General features: G+C 32.5%; 2 protein-coding genes across 2 annotated transcripts; both read right to left on the reverse strand.

Moving 5' to 3' along the window:
- Positions 1–3,046: 3,046 nt before the first annotated feature.
- LOC107891399 (dicarboxylate transporter 1, chloroplastic) lies at positions 3,047–8,137 on the reverse strand. The gene is made up of 3 exons (XM_016816185.2): positions 6,132–8,137; positions 4,362–4,583; positions 3,047–3,822 (listed from the first exon to the last, which is right to left on the reverse strand). Exons 1-3 carry the CDS (start codon positions 7,224–7,226, stop codon positions 3,460–3,462), a joined length of 1,680 nt encoding a protein of 559 aa, XP_016671674.2. The 5' UTR covers positions 7,227–8,137; the 3' UTR covers positions 3,047–3,459.
- Positions 8,138–14,373: 6,236 nt separating this feature from the next.
- Positions 14,374–18,395, reverse strand: LOC107891397 (transcription factor MYB46). The gene is made up of 2 exons (XM_016816184.2): positions 17,825–18,395; positions 14,374–15,199 (listed from the first exon to the last, which is right to left on the reverse strand). The coding sequence occupies exons 1-2, from the start codon at positions 18,106–18,108 to the stop codon at positions 14,518–14,520; spliced, it is 966 nt and encodes a 321-aa protein (XP_016671673.1). The 5' UTR covers positions 18,109–18,395; the 3' UTR covers positions 14,374–14,517.
- Between the last annotated feature and the right edge of the window lie 755 nt (positions 18,396–19,150).

Here is a 19,150-nt window from a genome sequence, read left to right on the forward strand (position 1 = left end):
TGTCGTTGAAATTCTGTTAAATATTAACTTACCTTTGGGTCAATTAATAAACACATAAATCACAAAAATATATAATCATCTTGATATTTTAAATAAACTAATCTACGCAAAAGATGTCACTTTGGTGACATTTTGTGTCAACTAATCTTATTTAAAATATTAAACATCCTTAATTAAATCCTAAAGTCAAAATCTGAATTTATTTGTTTGAAAATATTTTAAATTTAAATCAAAATAATTTGAATAAAGGTAAATCTCATCTCAAGATATCGGACACTCCATTAATATTTCATCTTTGGACAAAAATATTAACTTGTAAGTGATATCTTATTGTAGTAATCAAATACTGCCAATAAAAACATATAATTTTGTTAAACATGAACCTTCCTTTGGGCCGATCAATATTAATGTAGCTTAAGTTACATGCACATAACCTTTTATATTTTAAAACAAAATAATTTCAATAAAGAAGGTCACATTGGCAACTTATTATTTCAATTAAGTTATTTTAAAAAATATATAAACATACCAATATTTAAATTTAAAATATTCATAATAATAACCCAAAATAAGGTTAATTTATTGCTTAATGAGAAACCGAATGCCTTAATAACAAATTACAATCGGCTATTAAAATTTTATAATAAAATTCAAAATCAAATTTGATAAGAATGAACTTAATACTCATGATTATCACGAGTTTATATAAAAACACCCATCAAACCAATTCGACCAAAGTTTATAACCGTACCATTAAAATCAATCTCAATCATGCAAAATAAAATCATACATTATTCCCTTAAATTTATTGCTATGCATATGCATATCATAAAAATATTACCGACTCACTTTGCATCTACATATAACTCCAAAATTAAATATAAAACCATTTATTCTTAAGCATATAAAGCCCAATTATAAATATCAATGAACTAATATTGTCTCCACCATCAAGTCAAAAACAATTAAAACTTTAGATACACAATTACCAAAACTTTTATAATAAAATAAAAAATTATATTCACCCAACAGTTAAAAAAAAAACCAAATGCTGCCAACGAAATTAAGCACATTTAAAATTAAATAAAAAACATAGCAACTCATAATAATCTAAAATTATTATTAATAATAACGAAAATAACCTGTCCATGCTTTTCCTTTAAACCTAAAAATTTTCGATAAGATGAGCAGAGAAGAACTTATATTAAGAGTACATCATTATTCAAGAAATAGATACATATTTCATTAGGTTTGAGAGTATGTGGTAAATTGCGTAAGTTTAGAGCAAGCATGATCAAATATGTCATTTCACATATCTTATTCTTTGTCTATTTTTATATTTTTTGTTTTGAAAGTTTTAGCTTAACAAACCCTTACAAATCTTCCTTCACCAAACACAACATTTAAAAGATTTGAATACCCAAACTTCCACTTATATCCAAATTAACTAAAAAAGTCCAAAACTTTATTTATCAAATTACTCGATATATTTGTTATGCTAACATAAAATCCTACCGAAAAATTTCGAATAGAGGAACTTATGGGAAGAGGACTTGTCAAATTTTAAGGAAATTTTTGGGAACATCAGTTCGTCACTCCACTTCTCAGTTGTTCTATCTTTACTTGTTACATCAAATCAACTTAAAAGTTTTTACTCAAGGACCATAACAAGGTCTAGTCTATAAAAATACCACTTTTTCACTAAAAGAAACTCCAAAGACATTAATATTATCCAGATTTTGTATAGATTTCGCTTGATTTCTAAAGTTATCACTAATGGATCTTTGCATCATTGTAGCCCACCGCCACATCTTACATCGAACAATTGGTGCCATCTATAATCCATCTTTTTATATTCTATGAAAATTTGATAGAATATATAAATATTATAGATTAAATTTGTTAAATAAAGATTAAATTGATAAAATTTGTAGAATAAATTTGTTAAATCAAGACTAAATTGATTGAATATGTTAATTTTGATAGTTAAATTTATTATTATGCCAATAAAAATATGTAGGATTAAATGACTTCAATTGAATCAATAACAAAATTAAGAGAGACCAGAAATCTTTATATCTAAAATTTTCTATAATCCGATAAATAAAGCTAAATTTTTTTATTTAGGAAAAGGTGGGTAAAGCTATTTCATCTCCCAGCTGCTACATCTTTATAATATTCAATTCTAAGCTTACGTTTGAATTGAAAGTAGGGAGGGGAAGGGAAAGGATGATTGTGATAGACTTTATAAGTTAGGTCAAGAAAAGTAAGGGAAATTGGGTATCCTTTTCTTTTGTTGGGAAGTTAAATTTGGGAGGAAAGCTAAGGGAAGGAAAACAAAATCAATTGTAAGAAGAAAAATGTTGTTTTCTTCTTTTATGAATGGCTCTATGGAAATGTTACAATTGTAAGAATTAATGATAACATCCGAACAAAAACTATTAAAATTACTTAAAATTTCTTTCCTTGGCTAATTTTAATTATCTAAACGAGATACTTGTTTAGCTTTTACTTTTAGTCTAAACATAGTGTAAGGAATATGTTTTTGGTGAATTGAAGCCAGTCCATTACCTTTTCATCTATCTTTCAAATAAATATCAATAGATATAAAAATATTGAAGAGAAGCCAAACCTTACTGAGTATAGCAGTGGCGCAAGTTGAGCAAGAATAAATTAAGTAATAATTATGTGGCAAAATGTAATGTTATTTCAAGTCTAATTGAGGGCTCAACCTGAACACCTTCAAAATAAACAAACACAAGTTGATCTACAGAGTTAAGGCAAGCATGGCTACTATCAAATCTAAATCGCTCAACATTTTCATTAGGAATTCCAATATATATTCTCAAACTCATATTTGCCCTCACTTTTCCTTGATATTTAAATCAGAACCCAATTAATAAAATTTATTTTTATTAACAAAAGGTTTTGCTACAGACCCAGGAGTGTTATTTTCTTAAAATTTAATGAAAGGAGTGCATGAGGAAAAACGCTTATGTTTTTTTTCTTCTAAAGTAAACAGAGGTAAGAAATCCAGAAAAAAGGATGAAGGCAAAAAATTCCATTAGAGTTCTAACTCAAAATGAATTGCGTGTGACATTTCTAACACAAGAACCCAACAGGCATTTTAAAAAATACAATAAAACCGTGACATTGTTTGCACCACCTTACCTTGCCTCATAATCCATAACCCAAAAATTCGTATTCAAAATAATAATGTATTTTCCATTTGTCAAAATTTGTGGTAAAGATCTAAGTTCTGCTCTAATACCTCCACCTCAAACTCAAATCTTTCTTCTTTTTCCAACCCTCTAAACCCCACCCCACTATAAAAATTATTTCTGCAACGTAAAGAATCAAAGACAAATAAGTTTCCGATGTGAAGAAGAAACTGTAAACTTCAAGTTAGGTGAGAAATCCTTCTTAGCTCAGTATCAGCAAATTTTATGACATTCTGCCTTACCACAAGCCGATAGCCTTCCACCAGATGCCTCCTACTCCAAGCCAGATTATAATATTCACCACCGATATCAGGAAACCATATCCCCACCATTTTGCTAGTGGTACATAGCCCGCCCCATAGAATACAGGTGCGGATCCAATTCCATAATGAGTAATGCCTCCCATTAGGTTGGAGAGGAATGATAGAACAAGGGCTCCCAAATACGATGGAGTGCCCAAAGCACTAGCCACAGACAAGAAGGCTGTAAACATGGCACCAATATGAGCAGCTCCACTGGCAAAGAAGTAATGCGAGTAGAAATAGAGAAGAACCAGAATGCCAAATGACATTTGCCATGAAAGACCTAATCCACCTACGACCTGTAAAAATGAGCAGATCATTGACATGAAAGGCAATTCCAAACATCTGAATTTTTAATTTCCATCAGACCTGTGCTACAACCTTCATAAAAAAGGTTCCTAGTGTGATTGCCAAAGCAGAAGCATTGAATACAGCAGTGTCAGAACAACTTAGCCTAAAAGAAAAGGAACATCCTAGGGCATTGTTTAATAAGACTCAAATGGACACGCCAAAGTAATATGAAAATATTAATAGAACATGAAAACAGAACTAGAGAGAGCCAAATAATCATACTGACTAGATATATATATTACAATGTAGAGCACAAGTATTTCAATAGTTTGCATTATTTAAGAGAAGATATAAATAGCCAATGGTATTCTGGTTTTTCCTTTCTATTTTCCTTTTAAGAAAACATGTGACCCCAAGTATTTCCAGAAAAAGCAAAGCACCGCATGTAGATTATGGTGATGGCTCTTTGGTGATTCCATAAAAAGTTTTAGTAATTGGACATGGCAGAGAGAAAATAAGACGAAAGTACAAGGAAAACAGGACAAACCTTAACAACGGTTTGACTAAACCATGAGATGAGACCATATTTGTTCAAATACCCAGCCATAGCGATGAGTGCAGCAAACCAAGTAAGTGTATCCCATGCAACTGATTCAGCAAGACACTCCTTCCATGTTACTACCCCAGTCACAAGTAGGACAGATAACCCAAGAATGGCAGCAGTAACAGCATCCACATTTAACACCCCTCCAAAAATCCAGAGCCCCACCTAATGCAACAGAGGAAGATAAGAGAAAATTCTTGATAGTTGAACATACAAACTCTCACATAAGTAGCTTTCACGCTCATCAGTAGTAGCCATAGTTACTCATGCCATTATACGCCCAGTAAAAGATTCGCATCAAATGAGAGCAGAAAGTAATACAACCAGAAAAAGCATTGAAATTCTATTAATCAGTTGAGAGCAATCAAAATATTGCTGCAGAACATAAAATTGAATGAAATGCAGGAAAACCTAGCCATATTTCAGTATTTCCTTTATCAATACTCAAGGATTCAAATCAATATCAAGGCACCTAGAGATACTATCACATGCATGATTCATTTCCAGCTAATGAAATTGCAGCACCTCTGAGGTTTGGATCCAGCTATGAAGCACATAAAATATGAAAACCTTTGAGGCCTATGTAGCGAACAATTAATATGGCAAACAGAAAACCTGAAAAATTGCAGTATTTCCTCAAAATCCTACATATATCTAACATCTTTAGAAGAATTCCATATTAATTATGCTAAGTCTGCAAGATCATAAAAAGCATAATAATGTCTAGATTTTCATGAGCTTGTGAGGGGAACATTAAGTCATTTCTATCATGCTTATTTTATTTGATAATCATTAACAAAGAGAATATGGCATGATAAATTTTATATTTGACCAAATTACTTGTTAAGAAGTATCTAGGAAGCAAGATTATGAATCCACAACATAACCTGATTTTTTTACTACCGTATCTGTCAAACCTATTAACTCCAAAAACAGATTTATTTCAAAAGTTCACTTCCAAAATCACATTGAGTGGCAATGCATCCATGTTTATATTCCAAAAACTCTTTTGAGACCTGCTTAGCATGAATACTCCTAGATGGCAAAATATAACCAGATCAAACATAGCTCTCATCTAAACTTCCGAAAACTTTATACCTCTTTAGTCCATTAAGATGGTAGGAGTTAACTGTAACAACCATGTCTTGAACTCTTAGTGGATACCATACTAACACAACATAAATTGATGTAACAACTTAATTAAACGCAAATACTGAAGCAGAGCAAAATATATAACCACATGAACAGATTGAGCATAGAAAATTACATTTTCCCCCAAATCCTAATTTTTATAGTATCTCTCTCCCTCCGCACTAATAGGATGTACTAGCTGCTAAGTGTAGCTCTCCAAGGAAAGACAAAGCAGGGAACAGAGACATGTGCCAGTGTCATAAGGTCAAGGCCAACTACTGTCTGTAGAATCCAACAGAACGATTACCACAAGCAACAGCTAAAACTAGATAATCTAAAACAGATGAAGAACTTTAAATGATGGCGGAAAATGAGCGCCTCTCCAACTAAAATGTGGCTAACCTCGTGATCACATGTCACTATTGTCCCCTATAATTCTTTTTTAAGTGCGACATTTCCACTTGATAGATTGTGATAGCAGACAAAACATACTTACACAGTTGTAAAGGCATTAGGTATAATTAAAACATAAAGAATCAAAGGTTAAGAAGATTTTATCAATAGATGTTAATATTATTATACCGTTAGAAATAGAGTCCCAGCCATGATAATCTCATTCTTGGACATCGGCCCCATCTTCTCCAGTTTCTCCCTAGCAAGCTTTGGCGCGTCGGGACTAGTTTTCACCGTTGGTGGATAAATAACATACAAAATCAATGGCACAACAAGCAACGAAACTAAACCCGGCACGAATGCCGCCTTAGCCCAATCCATCCACCCGATCTGCTGTTTAATGGTATTGAAAGCTAAATTAGCACTTAATGGATTCGCCGCCATTGCAGTTAAAAACATCGAAGAAGAAATAACGGAAGTTTGGAAACATGTCAGCATTAACCAAGATCCTAATCTATTTTCCGTTCCGTCACCCACGTTGCTGCCACACGCGGCGCAGAGAGATTTGACTAGAGGTAGGAAAATTCCTCCAGCGCGTGCGGATACGGATGGAATTGCCGGCGCTAATAAAGCTTCGCTGAAGACTAAGCTGTAGCCTAAACCTAAAGAGGAAGATCCGAATAAGGAAACGAATTGGTAAGCGATTCGATTACCAAGTCCAGTCTTGATGAAACCCCGAGCGAAGAAGAAGGCGAGAGCGATTAGCCAAGGAATGGGATCGCCAAAAGCGGAGAAGGCAGCGGAAAAGGTTAGGGTTTTGGTGAGGACGGAAGCTCCTAGTCCAAGTAAAGCCACAGCTCCGAGTGGTAATGGTTGAGTGATGATGCCGACGATTGTGGCGAGGAAAATGGAAAGTAGCTGCCAGGCGTTACGAGAGACACCGGATGGGACGGGAAGGAACCAGAGAATGACACCTGTAGCAATCGAGGCTATCAATGGCTTTAATGCTGCACCTTGCCATGGTTGCTGGGACGGCGGAGTTACGGCGGCTGGAGTTGACGCCGCCGCTTTGGCAGTTAACTTGCTGTGTCTTTTCTGGATTCCATTGTTCGTTATGATTGGAGTGAGACTTAACGGTTTAATGAAGCTGGAATTATGTGAAGTGGATTTTGGGAGAAACGGGTGGGAAAAGACCGGGTTTGGACATGATCTGGAAGAGAAAGCAAGTGATTTGATACGTGAGTAGCCGAGGGGGCAGGAGGAGGTGAATGCGACGGAGGCCATTTAAGACGGTTGCGTCGACGGCGGAAAAACGAGAAATGGTGGAACTGAGTGAAGGAAGGCGGAGATTATATTTAAAAGGGTAAATGATGGGAGAGGGTTAACGCTGGCCGTTTGATTTTGATCAAACGGTCGGTGTGGAGGTTTGGAATTTATGGTTGGCTATTGAGATGTGAACTTTATATATTATTATATTATATGATAGAAAAAACAGAGTGAGCCTCGATGAGGTTGTCGTGGTCTACAAGAGATTTCATTTTGGAGAGGTTGGGATTTCCGTCCAAATTTTTCTATGGTTTGGCGACCGCCCACATGTATAACATTCGCCCACGTGCCTTCTGATTATTGGATAGTATTGTTCCCAGTGAAGTGGTAGGTGGACCAATGGGAATAAACGTTTCCACGTGGCGGGCTATGAATGGATAAGGAGCTCTGAGGGGGAGATCCGGAAAGGAAGAGTGATTTCTGTTTCGGGTGACTGACACCACTGACACAGAAAGTGGGAGTTAATTTATGTTGTGGTATTTGGATGTATGAGGCTATGGGGGGCCAAAAGGGCGGAGTGAAATGACAAGGATGTCCTGAAGGGCCCGGTGAGTAGCGAATATGAGCCGCAGAAATGCATGTGCAGTGATACTAGATGCGAAATATATAATAGGATTCATTAGATTTCAAAGCAGAGAAGAAGCAAACGAAGAGCATGTGATGTGTAGGTGCGGTGGGTGGTGGGGCCCCGTTGCCATCCCAAGTTCGGTTTTACTATTATGTTCCGATTTCACCCGCCCCAAGGTGATTCAACTACGAATCAGTGGAGATTACTTAAATCCGACCAAAATACGATTAAAAACTAAGTATATATATAGTTATTATTTTTTATTATAAATTTTTAATAATTTATTTGATTTAAATCGGTTGAACCAATCAAACTTCGAGCAGTTGATTTAAATTTTAAATAGTTCAACAATCAATTCATTTTCAAAAACATTGATTTTCTAACTATTATTACTTAGGGTTAATTTAATATTATTTTTGAGAAATACTCTTAAAAAGTGTTATGGAAAAGTAATTTTGAGAAATGTTTTTGAAAATTTTGATTTAAGATTTAAGTATTAGTATTGCTGTCAAAAAGTATTTTTTAGAAATAAAATGTCTATTTTAAACATGATATTATAAAGTAATTAATATGCATTTAAATAATGTTCAAATTGATTAATATTATGATATTTTAGTAAGAATTAAAAAATAATTTATTATAATTTGTTGTTAATATTTTAATATATGACATATAAATTTTAAATACATTTAAAAAATTAATATTAATTATTCATAAAATTTAATTCAAATATATATACTATATTTTAAATAATAAAATATAACCGATAAAAATTTAATAAATTTTAATAGGAAAATAATTACATACAAAATATAAATATTATATAAAATATATTATAATGGTTAAAATGTCATTTGGTCTAAAAGCACTTTTGTTAATAGCAAAAAAAAAAAAACTGTTTTTGCTTTTAAGTTCAAAAGCAGTTCTAACTCCAAAAGTTGTTTATTTAGCATTACTTCTTGCTTGAAAAGTACTTTTGACCCCAAAAGCACTTTTGAAAAATAATGCTAAATAAAATCTTAGAGAAACGAGTACGTATACAATAACAATCATTTTGAAAATACTTTTTTCTTTTTAAGATAAACCACACAGTTAGTCACTCAACTTTTATAAGTTTTCATTTTGGGCACTGAAAATTAAAAAAGTTGTAAATATGGCACTATCATAAACAATCATTTTTATTTTAATCACTCAACTTTAATAAGTTTTCATTTTGATCACTATTGTTAATTCAATGTTATTTTACACTTATTTTAGTAACCCAATTTAATAAGTTTTCATTTTAGTCTCTCATTTTATCTTTTTCAAATTTAGTTTTATTTTTTCCAAAAAAATCTAGGTTTTTTTTGCAAGAAATTGAGTTATTTAGTTGCAGAGATGAAATCCATGTTTTTCTCTGTAACTCAATTCTCGACAAACACACAAGTTTTTTATGTAAAAATTTAGGTTTTTTCTTAAGCTAAAAAACTAAAAATTAATTCTAAAAAATTTAAAAGATAAAATGATTTTCCCTGTAAAAAATCAAATAATTTTTTTTTAAAACACAGGGGTTTTCCCTCTTACCAAGGAAAAAAAATCAAAATTAATTTTAGAAAAAGAAAAATAAATGAAATAAAAAATATAAATTGGTTTTTCCTAAAAAAAGAACTTAGATGATTCCCTCTAAAATCTCATTTTTCCTTTTACTAAAAAAATAAAATTAATTCTAAAAAATAAAAAAATAATAAATAAAGGAAATTAAAAGATTAAATGTTTTTTTTCTTGTAATAATCCAAGGTATTCCCATAAAAGCTAGACAATTCCCTATAAAACCTCAAGTTTTTCCCTTTATCGAAAAAACTAAAATTAATTTCAAAAAATAGAAAAATTAAAATTAATTTTTAAATAGCTAAATGAGTGACCAAAATAAAAATTTATTAAAATTGGGCGACTAAATGAGTGTAAAATAACATTAAATTAATGATGGAAAACATATTAAAATTAAGTGACTAAAATGAAAATGGTTGTTAACGACAATGCCAAATTTATAATTTTTTCTATTTTTGAAGCCCAAAATGACAACTTATAAAAATTAAGTGACCAACTATGTAGTTTATCCTTCTTTTTATAGAACAATTTAAAAATAATAATAATTTAATACTTAAACTACTCATATCCTCCAATATCTACGGTAAATTATATTCGAATTCATATTTTGCAAATTGCACAACAATAACGATGACAATAGAATTAAAATTTAAACGATAATACTGAAATATATGAAAATAGGTTAAAACTATTCTTTAAAAGAATTTAATATAGTCTTATATCTTATATGTAATATTTAATTTTGTCATGTGTTATATTAATTAATTATTTTTTTATTTTATGCAATGCTTGTTGTATATTTTAAAAAATTGTTATTTAAATACCAATTAAAAATATTTAACAGTCACTGTCATAAAAAAATTACTTTAAACTTATATAATTTATTTAAATTATTTAGTTGTTTAATAAATAATATGTTGAACTTTAAAAACTTGTAATAAAACTTTTGATAAATTATTTTTATATCGTATTTAAAAATATTTTTTATTTATTTTTTGAGAGTAAAATAGTTTAAAAATTCAGTTTTTAAAATTTTGAAGAAGTTTTAAAAGTGTATATGGAAATTTCATTTTAAAACATTCTTTTAAAATGGTTTTATTTTAATATTATTGATAAAGAGATATTTCAATTTTAATGTTTAAAAATTATTTTTTCAAGATATTAATGTGTAAAGTTTTTTAACAAAACGTCAAAATGTTTTTAAATCATTTAAACATTTTTTAGGGGAAAATGTTAAAAAAAATTGTTGAAAAGATAAATTTAATCTTGATTGAAAAGATAATTATTTTTAATATTTTATAATTTATAAAAATTCTAATTGAAATTATTTTTACTTTTCTAGTTTAAATTGTTTTTATAAAATAGTAAACATATTTTTAATAAATAATATTAAAAATACTGATAATGTTAATTTATCTTAGAATTATAATTTTTTAACGTTTCTATCATTTTAATAAACAAAATTTTGTAAAATTATCCACATATTTTTGTAATAAAATCTAGAAGCAAATGTGCTTCCTACTGTTACAACAGAAGATGTAGCAACCTTGTTCCCACTTCCGAGCAAAAACTCTGCTTTATTAAAATCCTATGACCTTAGAGGACCGAAGCATCTCCCGCCAACGTATTTCTCAGTTTTGATTGTTGCTGCCTTATGAAAGAATGCCTTCAACCACAAAATACTTGAAACTAATGCCAAGTCGACTCCTAATCTTATGGGTTCTCCATAGTTCCAACTGGCCTACCCCATTGCTCCCAATCTCAGCTTCAATAGACGTCCCTCTTTGCTACTCCAAAATCAGACTGATTCCTTGTTTAAAGAATATTTTAAAACTTCAAAACTTAAAAGCAAGCTCCAGTTTTATTAGAAGAAAACATTTCCTATTACACCAAAATATGCTTAACCTTCTCGATCATCAGCTCCTCCTCATTCCAGCCAATTAAGGCATTGAAGGTATTGAGACCCCAATCGAAATCATGCAAATACCATTAACTAAGAACGATCCCAACGCCACCAAACACGACTCACCTGGACATCAGAAAACAATGAAAATGAAAATGATTAATGCATCAACCCCTTTAAAATCTCCTCAACAGCTCAATCATAAAATCCCCCCTAAACACCAAATACCTTTCAAATAAGTCTCTGACCCTCCAAACAACATGGAGTATAAATAGCAGCAAAAATCACCTCCACATTACACTTACACCACTCACCTTTATCAGCAGCCACATTAGATAGCACCAAAATATCATTCAACACAAATTTACCCCTCCCAAATAGCAATAAACCCACCCAACTGCCTAGAGAAGGAGAAATATGAAACCAAAATCAGAATTAAGCCATACCAAATCAATCCGATGAGTTAATACTCTTGAATCAACACCAATCTAGCAATGCTTCGTAGTACTTTCCTCAAAGTGCCCAAATTCACCAACTTACTCGCGCCTCAAAAATCCAAGAACGTAGTTCCCAGTTAACTCCCCTAGCTTCCAAAATACATACTAAGTCCTTTTTAATAAGATCGTCGTAACCATCTGTTTGTAGCCCACTAATTTCCCAAAATTAGAGTCTCCTCCCCCTCTCTTTTAGATAAATTTCTTTCCATTTCTAAAGTCAGTATTTGATAATGAGACATTAGCCACCAAACACTTGCTCTTCTTCTTTTGGCTTTCACCTCGAAACTCCTTTGATTATACCTTTTGCAACCCTTCTTTTTCTTTTTTCTTTTAGGCTATTATCCACTTCTTCTAGCTCTCTCAACAACTTAACTTTTCTAATCCGACCACGACCAACATTTGACTCGACGCAATTTGGGAAACTTAGAATCTCCGTAGTCCTAGGGGAATCACCCTGGCTCTCCTCTTCCTTAAACCATAGTCTCAAAGCCCACTGCACCTTTTAAAATAACCTTACCCTCCTCACAAGCCCTCTTTTGGCTCAATCATCCTTCCCTTGGTTTGCGTGAACATCCATTGACGACCCCTCATCTTTATTAGAATTTCTTTCCAGTGTCTTTTTCCCCATCGCTTCTACCTTTCTTCCATGGAAAAACTCGAATCAATATCACATTCATGATATTGATTAATCACATTGGGACCAAATTCATTAACACGAACACTGTATCACTCATTTCCCACTTGAAGTTGAATCATCTCATCAATTCGAGATGAACACTGTTAAAATTTGTATATTTGCTCTCATAAAGGAACTAGGATATAAAGTCACACTGTCAACAGATACATATTCACCCCATCTTTCACCAATATTCTGAGAAGTAAGGGAACCCACGCATGAATCAGTACCCCCTACATGCTAGCCACACTCTTCGACTATCCACCTTGATATTCCCGACCAACGCTACTTCTTTGTGAAGCAAAAATCCAGAGTATCCCAATGGTTTGAACTGACATAATTCAAAACTTCCACACTCTCAAACATCAACAGAGTCATAGACCTAGATAATCTCATAATCGTCGCCCCCTAATACCCTTTCCTGCAATATCCTTTGCTAGCTCCTTACTCTTATAAAACCTTTTACACCACCCAATCAAACTTGTATGCAAAACATATAATTTCTCCACATCAATCACACCAATGGTAATTTAACCTTTACCCTAGACTCGTCTTAAACACCCTTGACATTCTCTGGGGTCCTCGACTCCTTTTTTCTCCAAAAAAAGTGAATGACCTTTGAAATTTACCAAGTTAACAGTCAACTGATTATTAAACATCCAACAATCGTTCAGTCTCCATATGGCTCTTCTAGCATCCTCCATGCAAGAAAATCTAATGAAACCGAATCTTCTACGTTTTATACTTGTTTTGCTTAGTACGAAGGCATTTGGTAACCAATTAACAATTGCTTCAGCCATCGCAACTCATTCTATATGGGAGATCGCTAACAAAGACTCACACAACCGCTCTTCTCCATGCTGATCTTGTTCCTTGATGATGCCGTCCTCGCCTTTAATCTTGTACAAATGGAATCAATTTAAGGTGGATTAAAATTTATCCACTGGCGGCAATGAAGAGAGATGGAAAAGTTTAAAATTGCTTGGACTCACATTTTATTATTTTGTCCTATTCCTTGGTTTAATAACTAATGCAACAACAATATAGTAACAAAGATAAATGGAATTAATGCAGAATAATAAAAATGATTTTAGTTACATTTTATATAAAAAAAAGTATCATATTATAATTCGCAATATCACATGTATAACATATTTTTAAAAATGAGTATTACCATAAAAATTCGAGATCAAGGTTTTATTATATTTGTTATTAAAATGTAATAATCTCTGGGATATTTTTCTCTCAACTTAGCATCGATTTGGTGTTGAATTATTTAGGCTTATTGAAAATCTCAACTTATATTGGGAGAGTTTTGGTGAATGGAGATGCTGGGCGTGTACGTCGTTTATGGGGAACTCTGCATCAATTTTTTTTTTTTTTGGAGTATGGTTGGAGGTTGAATCATATTGAAAAAAAATGGAAATGTTTCTTATATTCTTATTACCGTGGATTGTCAAGGCTTTGAATTAGATGATCTCACGAATTGATGAGTGGTCAATTGATTTGACTGAAGTTTATTTTTTTAGCACTTTCATATTGCCAAGTGCAATTGAGTTAAAGCAAAAGAAGCAGTTTTATCCTGTTTTCTTCTTGGAACATCTCTGCTGAGATTTTCTTTTGTTTTGAATTGGTGAAGTGAGTTATGTTTTGACTTGGAGGAGGGGTATACTTGAGGAGATTTCCTAGTCTTTTGAGTATTTTGGTGTTTGCTTGTGTCTTGTTTGGGTTTTTTTATATCATTTTTCTGTTTCTTAGTGTCCTGTGATGTGAGCTACTTATTTAGGTGTTGTTTCCTTGTATTTAGGTTTTTTTTGGGTTGAGCTTGTACTCTATGACTTAGTCTTATGCTAGCTATTAATAAAACTTTTGGCTTAGAAAGATTTTTTTTTTTTGCTTTGTACATCAATCTCAATAACATTCCTTGAGATGTTCCTTTCCAAAAGTTGTTCAAATACATGGATATATATATATATTGGAGGTTTATAATTATAACTAAAGTTTAGAATTAACTATTTTCAGCTTTGGAAATCAAGAAAAGGAAAGGAAGAAACATCTTTCATCAAATTTTCCATGTCCCATTCTCCAACTTTTAGCTCCTCTCCTATCCAAAAACTCCCAACGTCGTCGCTGTCCATGTTTTTCGACATGTTATTATTGTTGTCGCTTCTAACACCGCTAGTATTTATGATATTGAAACCGTTGTTGATGTTCCCATCAACTGAGTTTTCAGTTTTAAGGTCTTTCCCAATGCTTTCTAACGGAGGCACATATAACTCCCTTTCTATCCCATTATCAACACTTCCAAATATCTCACTTTCACCCAAGGAACTGTCCCCGTTCACCTCAGCCTGTGTCACGCATGAGCCTGCCGGATCAAAGTATCCGACAGCCCCAACAACGTTTCTGCCATGCTGGAGCATCGGTAAAGAGTTGCCGGAATGGTTAAGGACCATGGATTGCAAGAAAGAATTCGACCAAGCCGATGATAAATCCAGGTAAATTGGCGGAACCTCTTGTTCAAGCATCGTCATGAACCCTGCCGCCATGGCATCTTTGTTAGGCTCCGACGATGAATCACTGGCGTTATGTGAGGCAGTAGATGATGAATGCTTTAGCCTTTTCTTTATTGTTGAATTCCAAAAGTTCTTTATTTCATTGTCCGTACGACCAGGTAGGCGAGCCGCTATTTGAGACCACCTGATTTGAGGGGTTTGAAAGAGTCAGTACGTTTTCATCAGTAGTATATGAAAAAGTGTCGCTGGGTTTTGCATGTTTCTTGAATAAATAAAATGCATGAATGCTCAAATTCTAAACAAGAGTGTGTTTGAAATTGAGGTTAGAAGCAAACAACACCATTTTCAATGCCATTTTCCTATTCAAGTAGCTTAAAACAATCACAATTTTTGTTTTAAAAATAATACTTAATGGATCATTGGTGTATAAGTTTCATACTCCATCATTGAATAATAGTATGACTCATCATCATTAAATTAAACAATTAAAAACACTAATAATTTTATTCAAACATATTGAACATTAATCGTAACTATTATAAATAAATATTAATAACTCTTGGATTTATGATATTAGGTTTAATGGGGCTTAAGGTCTAGGTCTCAAATTTAATTTTTAGGGTTTTAGCATAATTTATAAGCCCTCCACTATTATTTATTTATTTAATGATAATGTGTCATCTTATTATCCATTGATAGTACGTGAAACTTATGTACAGATAATACATCAAATATTCCCTCTTAAATATATAATTAAATTAACTATGGTAATAGCAATCACATGCATTTTTTCATGCATGGCCCTACTAATTAAATTAAGTATAGTAATGGCAATCACATGCATTTTTTCATGCATGGCCCTAAAGAGGAGACATAAATCTTATATTAGATGTATATTAGAAGTGATATATATTATTTGGTATTACTAATAGAATATTTTAATTGATTGAAATAGTGCGACATGATTTCAAAAGACCAAAGCAAAAATGCCTCTGAAAAAAAGAGAGTTTACATTGCTATTTGCATAAAGGAATGTATACGTCGAGGAAGTGCAAAAGCCTCATCTCAAAATATTGGTGTATCATATAGAGGATCTATGTTTTTGTTTAGCCTTTTCTTTTTTTTTCTAAATAATATCTTTCCCTTGCAAATTAAACGTTAGATTTGGTTATAGATTCTTGATACATTACAAAAACGTCTTTCATTTCACTTACAACTTTATGTATCCGTATATAGAGTATGCAAACCAAACACTCAAATCATGTTCAACAATTATAAAAAAAAAAACCCTGAAATTTTCATGCTACTTTCAGCTTCATATTTCCATAAATAGAGTATCCAAATACTAAAAATGGACAAACTTTGACTGATGCATGTGCATATATTATATATGTCCATAGACTTGTAATTTATAATTACTTTTTGCTTCTTATCTCTCCACCAACTATCCTAAACACCCATGATTCGAGTGCTTTATGGCATGCATGTGCAAATTAGCTACCAAACAACAAAGAGAGCTCTTGATTGGTGCTTATCTTTTTTTATCCTCAAATTACTCCACAGGTTTTTCCACATCAGCTTCCCACTTAGCCCTTCATGTTTTGTCTTAGTTAGAATTTCCTCATAAGTTTTGGGAGCTTATGAACAAGTATCACTTTATGTAGGTATTAATCTACACAAGAAAGAAAGCCCTCTTCCATCTAATAAACCCCATATTTCCTTTAATTCATGTCATCAAGTTTATAATTTTGAGTTACTAATATCTCTTACACACTCACTTAAAGGTGAAACCAAAAATTCAATTTAGGAGAATTAAGTTTGTATTTGTGTTATGTATGTATAATGCTATAACTAAAATGAAAAATGAAATTACTTGTGAGAACTTTAAATTTAAATATAATGGTATCGAACCCCATGTGGTGGCTCGATGATAAAAAAACAATTCTAAAAAAATAACTAAAGGAAAAAAATTTTCCATGTGAAAAGAATACTTAAGGATTATAGCTAAGTACATTCTTTAACTATTTCTCTATTGGCATAAAAAATATTAACATAATAAATAATGTTAGAATATCTATTTAATCGAATAGAAAGGAATAGAGGTAATTGTGCTAATAAAAAATGAGGTCAATCAAAATTAAGAAGTGGTAATAAGTTTACCTTATGGATGTACGAATTTTACAAAGGAAGGCCAAATTGAACTTTCTGGGGAGGGGAAAATTATAATTATACCTTACTTGCAAGCGAAAATTTAAGATATTTGCAAGGATTATCAAAAGTTCTGAGGCCAACCGGAGCTTCTGCTTATTGCCCCTGTACTTCTTTAGACAATAATCGAGGTTGAGGCCTGAGGGGATTGTATATACCCTATAATTATGTAGAAGACTATGATCATATGTATATATGTATGCATCTCCTTCTTGTTATATGTTGGTTTTAATGAATAAAACGTTGGCTTACTAAAAAAAAAAAGGGTTTCACCGTTTCACCCGATGAAGCAAGCAATTAGAATATTTCTAGCTAATGAATGTGAGTTGTACTATACCTGGTAAGAATGTTATAGAGCTAATAACCTAGAAAAAAAAATAGAGTTTGAAATAGAAGGCATAGAAAGAGGTTCATGCTAGAGTTAACTACTGTAGGTGATTGGCATAAAATTTTGGAAGAGAAAAAGATCTGATCACTCTACTTTGCTCTTTCACTTCAATGAAAATTTAACTGAATTCCAAGAAAATGAACAACGAGAAGGGAAATAAGTTACCTTAAAATGTAAAATAATTAGCTTTGCATGCAAGATATAGAAGTGCACCTGTTGCCAAGAATGGAGTGTAAATGGACGATAAGCTCTTGTTCCTGAGGCGAAAACGCGCCTCGTTTGAGATCGGGTCTGAGATAATTTATCCATCGAAGCCGGCAGCTCTTGCCACACCTCTGCAGGCCAGCATTTCTAGCCACGTCACTCCAACAACCCCGGCCATTTGTTAGCATATAGGTGACGAGCTTGTCGTCTTCCTCTGGCGACCATAACCCTTTCTTATGCTTATTGGTCCCATTACTATTGTTACCCTTCATGGATGGAGGCTTCCTCATCATCAAACCAATATCTCCTAAGGGAGAAATTAATTGAGAGATAAGCCTTGGATCCTATCCAACAACCACAATAAATAATCTTGGTGGGTTATTTTTGTTGATCCTAACTAGTTTGATCATATAGATTAGTGGGCACGCTTTATAGATTGGAACTAAAAGAGGAAAAGAGAGAGAAAGGAGAAGGCTTCATGGAGCGGAAATGGTGCTCATGATGATGCTGATGGTTGTGGGGTTTGCTTAGAATACAGGGAAGAAAGGAGAGAGAAAGAGAGTTGGTTGATGGGTCTAAGTAGACAACGGTTTGGAAGGGGACTTGAGAGAGAGAGAGAGAGAGAGAGAGAGAGAGTTAAAGATAATGATACAGGAAGAAAAGAGAGGGTGATCCTCTTGTCATTGACTCTAGGATCTTTTCTTTCATTTCCTTATAAATACAAATTGAAAAAAAAATGATTTTTAAAAAAAAATGAAAAGCAACTAAAGAATGGAAAAATAAAAATAAATCTAATAGAGACATTGGTTTGTAACCAAGCCAAGATTTTAATTTGCTTCAAACTCACATAATGCTTCCTTTTCCCATCTCATGAACCCCCAACACACACGTGAATTTGAAGCTACAGATATGGGTAAGAGTGACTAAAAATAATAGAAGTTAATTGGATAATGGTTGCGGATTTAGTTGTGGATGTAAGTGTCGCAAACATTATTTAGCATGATGCGGATTGATAAGTGCTCATTGTAACTATAATTTAAGCCTTTTTATTATTATTTAGTTTTAGTTCGTTTCTTAAGTTGCATTTATTCATAGTATTTCAGTGTAATTTGCATTCATGCATATATTTTGCATTCTTTATAGTTTTAGTAGATTTTTAAAAATATTTTATGTGTTTTTAAGTATTTAGAATTAAGTATTTTATGACAAGTTTGTAGGTTAAATTGAGCATGAAACTAAGGATCGAGAACGTGTAGAAGGCAAAATAGGGAAGCAAAACGTGAAATGGCCAAAGGAGGGGCTGGAAGTAGGCGTTGTAACACCTGGTCCGAGTGC

This window comes from Gossypium hirsutum, chromosome D09, assembly GCF_007990345.1.
Source record: "Gossypium hirsutum isolate 1008001.06 chromosome D09, Gossypium_hirsutum_v2.1, whole genome shotgun sequence".
NCBI classification, from domain to species: domain Eukaryota; kingdom Viridiplantae; phylum Streptophyta; class Magnoliopsida; order Malvales; family Malvaceae; genus Gossypium; species Gossypium hirsutum.